We start from the raw sequence: 6,647 nt of genomic DNA on the forward strand, positions 1-6,647 counted from the left end.
TGGAATTGAGAATGTGGAATTTAGTAGCAGTAGATGTCCTTGAGAAAAAGTTCGTTAGGTAAGTACTGCCACCTTACCTATCTCTGTCGCCAAGCAGTAATGTCAGCATTACTGTGTTCCGGTTTGGAAGGGTAAGGGTGCTGGTGATATTACAGGCACATGGGACTTGTCAACTTGTCTCAGGGTGGCGGGCGACGCGACAGGCCTTTCAGATCTATTTAAAGGTGTGAGTGGCACTGTAATGCTATGGACAGGCGTGTCGCTTAGCACCAGGCGCACGACTTGTTCGTTCTGTCACTTGGTGTCATAAAAAAATGTAGTCGTCTTTATTATATTCGAATTTTAAACTATAAGGTGATTCGCAGACTGACAACAAATACATAATAATTTTAACAGATATATTGATATAAATACTATGAAACAAAGTGGTTTAACAACTTTTAAATAGACCATCGTTGACTACGTCTGTTCTTATTTATCAATTACGTTTGTTCTCAGACAAACCAGTATCATCTTACGTGCAGGCTTTCATGTCGCGTAAATGGGGCGGTGTGGTTTTGTCGAATCCGACAGTTGGGGAATGTAATGACGACAAACCGGTGCATACGCCTGTCGTTAGAGTTGTCATGGGGACTTTCTTATCGCAGCTGAGGAAGTTACTTGGCATTACCAATACAGTAAGATTTTTAAAATTTATTTATTTCTCTAAGAGAGACAGTTGCGTGCGAGAGATAATGTAGTTACGAGGATAAAAGGAGGAATGCTTCGATGGTTTTAGTCATAAAGAAAATATAAATGTTATAATGTGTCTGTTCTATTCTATTTTTAAGTTTCTGGCGTCTCTTGAAGATTCTGCCAATGTCTAATCGGTCATGGAGTTTTTTTTAATCACTTAACACTGCTCTTTGAGTCTATTCCGACTTCTGAAACAATACAAAACATAACGACTTACCGACACCGTTAGAGATATTTAAATACATAAGTTTATAATTTAAATTTGTTAATACAAATAAAATCAGTTATTTAAGAGGGGGTTTGTAAAGTATAATGTGCCTTTTTTGAAGACGGAGTAAAATGTCATTTGCAGGATTGACAGTTTTTATAAAATTTTAAATAGTCATGTAGTTGTTGTCGATAGTTTTATCGATGGATTGTGAAAGAAGGTAAAATTTTGCCAAAAATATCTGAATTGTGAATGTTACGACATTGTAACGATTGCTAATTGCTTTCTTTATTTTTGTTTTGACAGTTAGCCTAATAGTATCTGAGAAATATCTGTCTAGGGAACCAGATGAAGTCCTAATCCACGGAGCGCAATAAAACACGTCCGTTCGATACTGCGTTTAATTGACGTTTACGACGAATACGTTTTCTACCCACATACACCACAGTATCAAAATCGATTTTTATTCGTATACATTTAATAAGAACATTATTTAATTATTTTTTAATACTAACTGCCTCCGTGGCCGAACGGTTACCATGCCGGACTGTCACACAGAGGTCCCAGGTTCGATTCCCGGGCCGGGAGAAATAATTGTATGGCCTACAATTATTTCTCTCGTGAGTTTGGGTGTAATTTGTGGTTGTCTATGTGTGTGTCCATGGACCCGCGACACAGCGTTTCCCTAGTGCGGGGCTATGTTTAGTGTGTGCGTTATTTATTTATTTATCTATTAATGAATGAATTAAAATAAGAATTTTAAAATATGTCTCCTCCTTGTATTTTTAATAGTTCTAAATGTGGTGAATGTATGAACTTACAAAAATTGACAATTCAAATGTGCCTGTGCCTAGTAGTTGGACGATAATAACTCAAATTAAACAAGTTCGGCTATTTATTGTATAAGCGTGACCAACAGTCAGTCGATAGTCGATAGAATATTTATCGACTACAATCACCAGCTGCTTGCAAGCAGAGCAACACTATTGCGCAAAGAACTGTCATTTTACTCCACCTTTATAAAAGGCTGTAGTAGATTTAGGGCACAAATTTATAGAGATGATGTGGATGGAAACGTGGACAGAGGTAAACCTCCTTTAATTACCAAGAATAATATGGTATGTACGAAGAGAGAGGAGGCGAATTCACTCACTTATTGGGTTTTACCTCGAACCACTCATTAATTAGATTACAAACAGATCTATTGTGGATGTTGGGTACTGATAGCAGCACGAATCTGTTCGATACTGATCCAATACGAAATAGTATTCTATGAAATCACTTTTATGAACTATCATAAAAGTATCACACGTGGAAATGAACTTCGACATGAATTACACCCACTTAATTATTGCTAACGCAAATTGTCCACCCTAGGATCACATCCAAGGCGCACATATGGAGCCTCTACGCTCAGTAGCTCCACGTCTGTGGGAGATCGACAACCTGCTCCGCATGAGGACCTTAGAACAGCTCGTATCTGCTGAACGGACGCTGCAGTCTTTGGCACAATTGCTTGGTAAGTTAGTACATTAAAAAAACTTGCAACGGATTCTCGAACATTCAGTGTAGTCATAATGATTTGATTGATAACAAAAAAGTTACAGGTCACGAATAACAAATAATTAAATTGATTTACAAGAAATAATTAATACGATAATTAAATCTTAATAATAAAATAATGATAATAATAAAAATAAGCTACACAAAAACAATAATTAAAAAATACAAATAAAAATATTATCAATTACATTACAAGTAAGTCACATTAATAGCACCACACGATACTATAATCAAACGTGTAGAGTGATTGCTCAACAAACCACGTTTTCAGGAGAAATGTGAATGAATTCCTTGATGGTGCACTTCGCGCGTTATATAAATTTGCATATATGCATATTGCATATATATACATAACTACGTTGACTATGTTAAAATTACATAGTACAAAACTTGTACTGGATATTTGTAATTTATTGAAATGTAACATTTATTACTATTTGTAACGATTCTTGTAATACAATATATTGTATATAATAATGTAAAGCTTACAAGATAATAAAATAAATCTAAATCTAAATCTAAATCATAAAGAAGTTTTCATAATAAAGGGATAATTGAAATTACGTTTAGTACATACAACCATTTTCTTAATATGTCTCGGCAATTTTCGTGTTACGGCTGTCGTCGGGTTTCTATCAGATGCCGTTAGCGGAGCAGTAAATTAATTTACTTCCATTTTTATTAACATTGACTTCCGCCAAGTAACGCCTGAATCTATCAATTAGTTTATTTTTACGTTACTAACGAGACTGGACTTCTTTTCGTTGCCTGAAAAATAAATATTATTATTGTGGATTACTATTCGAACCTTTGGTATAATAAAGCCATACGTCAAATCAAAATTGCTTTTATCACACGAAGGTCATAAAAATACTACGAAATATATGAAACAAATTATGTTTATATGAAATTGTATAAATCTATCGAGTTCTTAGGTTTTCGCGATTGTTACGCATAGGAAATGAAATCAGTCAACCGTGACCATGGGGCCTGTAAAGGGCCCGAAACGTCGGTTTGTTTGAAAAAACAAATATACGCGATTTAAATCCGGAAAAATTGTTTCATTTCCTTTGTATAAATCTCCTATTTAAGACTAATTTCGTTCTCCAAACCTTTCTCCTGAAAAGTTATCGTTTTGGAGATGTTATCTTATTTAAACTCTCGCCTCTACCATGGCCGAAACAATGAACTTTAAATTTTTGAAATAATATAGGCGGTATAGTGATATTAGTGAGAACTCGGAATTGCATATGTAATGGTATTGTGTTTACAGAAGAATTTGTGGTTGTTGTGTTGTGTGAATATAAGAAACTGAACATTTAAAAAAATGCAAAAAGATGAGGAGTAAAAAAGTGACAGTTATATCAATTCAAATGGCTTTGGTTGATTTCGCATAACAATGAAGTTGTTGAATCAATCTCTTTGGAAAAAATTAATAGCAAAATTGAGAACATATACTGATCACTATACGGTGTAAAAACACGGTTCCTAAAAATTTTCACGATAAAAAAAAAACACAAATATACTTCGAAATTTTATAAGAAAACCGCTGTACTTAATAGGTACTTTACATATCGCACTGTTAATACAATAGTGTATTAACTCGAAAAGTGTATTTTGCTCAGAATCGACGAAAAACTAATTACTCGCCTCCCGTGAAATATCTGTATAAATTTATGTATAGGTTATTTCCTACCTACCAAATATACATATTTAAAAAGAAAAGAGAAAAAATAATTTATTGTTTTTGAATAAGTACTATTTTGGCCAGAACTACCTCACATAAAGCGTGTCTCATTTTGAGTTAAATAGTTAAGTAGATATATTTTAGTTGTTTTTTACAATATTCTAACGACGGTTTTATTGACGTGTAGAGAATCAAATTTTACGTTCAACAATGATATAATCTTGATTTTCACATATTTCGAGTTTATAACACTATTGTAATAGCAGTGCGATATACCAATTTTTTTTTTTATATCAACTGAACTAAATAGAACACGTATAGTAATACGACATACATTTTTCAAATGTAATAACAATAATAAGAAATAATAATGCGTACACACTCATAGCCCCGCACTAGGGAAACCCTGTATCGTGGTTGCCATGGACAGACACACAGACAACCACACATTACGCCCAAACTCACGAGAGATAAATAAATATACGCCATACACATTGACTTACATTTATATGGACGTCGGGTCCGCGCTAAAAAGTGTCCGAACTTATAGGGCGTTAAAATCGTATACAGAGCGCGACACTCCGCTTTAGTCTTCATTTGTTCTACTGACAGCGCGATACTGCGATGACATTACAATTTAAATTTCGAATAGGTTGACTTGGGACATTTTTTTCGTGGTTTTTGTATTAGACCCGTCGTCCATTTATTTGTAAGTCAATGGCCATACAAATATTTCTCTCGGTCCGGGAACCGTATTAGTACGAGAAAAATTGTCTATATAATGCAGTTCCAAGATCTTGCTAATATCACTATACTCCCCTACAATGGCACAGTCGGCCGGGATCAAGGATCCAAGTTCAACAACCTGTCAACGATGCGAGCTTTATCGAGCAACACCCCTATCTACATTTGTCCTTGTAACCATTATTATTATTATTATAAAGGGTGATGGTGTGATAACTATGTAAAATTCAATTTTAGGTGAGATATCGAACATAGTAATCAACGACGAGGTGGGAGCTTCCATAAATTCGGCAGTCAGGAGTATCCATAATGCCAGCGAGTTCATGTCAACTGGGCGGTTATTGGAAGCCTATGAGACGTCGCAGAAGGCTTTCCAAGCTGCGGAGAGTGCGTTTATGGAACCCAGTCTTCTGGCGTTGTTGTACTTTCCTGATGATCAGAAGTGAGTTTTTCTTACAGGTTTTTTTTTATTAAATTACCTTTCTTATTGCGTCACATACGTTGCTCTGATCCCAAAGTAAGTAACTACAGTACTTGTGTTATTGAAATCGAAAGCAACGACCGTACCACAAAAAAGTTTAGTTTTTCTATATTGACTCGAACCCGGGATCTCAGACGGCGACACCATGAAAACCGGCGTGCAAGCCACTCGTCGTCGTCGTCAAATTACGTATTATATATAGTCCATGATGGTTACAGTGACTTTTCAAATTTTTACGTTGCATGCTTACTAGCAGTAGAGCTTCTTATGACAGAGTTCGTCCAGGGAAATACTGCCACCTTACCTATTTCTGCCGCCAAGCAGTAAGTACTGTGAGCATTACTGCGTTCCGGTTTGACAGGGTAAGGGTATTGGTGAAATTACACGCATATGGGACTTATCAACTTACGTATTTCTTTTTTGTATAATTGTTCCGGTCGCACACAAAAAAGAAACCCTTGGGCGAATTTCACTGGAAGTTATAGCGCTTCTTTGTGGCCTTTTATAAATAAAATCATATATTTGAATGAATGAATGAATGGATGAATGAATGGGTTGATATTTGTAATTGACGCTGCTGCTTTTAGGAATAAGTTGACAATATGTGCCTGTAATTTCACCAGCACCCTTACTGTTCAAAACCGAAACGCAGTAATATGTGCATGTCTGGCGGTAGAAATAGGTATGGTTATCCTTTAAGGCTGCCTTGGATGAACTCTTTCACAAGGAGCTGTACGCCACTAATTAAAGTACACTAATTAAACAATGCTGTTTCATGTTTTTTCCGCTCATTATTAAACAAGGCGTCTCTATGGTAGTACGGGAGGGACTTAAAATTACCCACCGTACTACCAGTGGTTCGCTTAGTGGTACGGTGAGTCCGGCGCGAGTGTGCGTCCGTACAAGGCGCGCGGTGGGCGTGCACACATACAAGCCGCGCTGCTACGTTTGAACTGAATTACCATATTAGTCTTATTATACTAAGCTAATACGTCTTAGGACGCTTAAGCAGAACGCCGTTGTATGCCTCTCATATGTAATGTTTAAAGTTTTGTTTTGTTTTCAGGTACGCTATTTACATTCCACTGTTTCTCCCAATAATGTTCCCAGTGGTTTTGTCGTTGAGAAACCTGCTGCGCTGGTTCCGCGGGAAGCCTATACGAAAAGAGAAGAAAGACTAGTGGCATTTATTGCTAGTACATAAGTTCTGTTGAGATTTAGTATTACAT

The 6,647-nt window shown here is 36.1% G+C and overlaps 1 protein-coding gene across 1 annotated transcript; it reads left to right on the top strand.

The window, feature by feature from the left end:
• The first annotated feature begins 33 nt into the window (after positions 1-33).
• Positions 34-6,647, top strand: LOC113225467 (GPI transamidase component PIG-S). The gene is made up of 5 exons (XM_026457784.1): positions 34-58; positions 499-677; positions 2,321-2,462; positions 5,175-5,379; positions 6,485-6,647. The coding sequence occupies exons 1-5, from the start codon at positions 34-36 to the stop codon at positions 6,597-6,599; spliced, it is 666 nt and encodes a 221-aa protein (XP_026313569.1). The 3' UTR covers positions 6,600-6,647.

This window comes from Hyposmocoma kahamanoa, unplaced genomic scaffold (genome assembly GCF_003589595.1).
Source record: "Hyposmocoma kahamanoa isolate Upper Pololo Valley unplaced genomic scaffold, ASM358959v1 160, whole genome shotgun sequence".
Taxonomy (NCBI): domain Eukaryota; kingdom Metazoa; phylum Arthropoda; class Insecta; order Lepidoptera; family Cosmopterigidae; genus Hyposmocoma; species Hyposmocoma kahamanoa.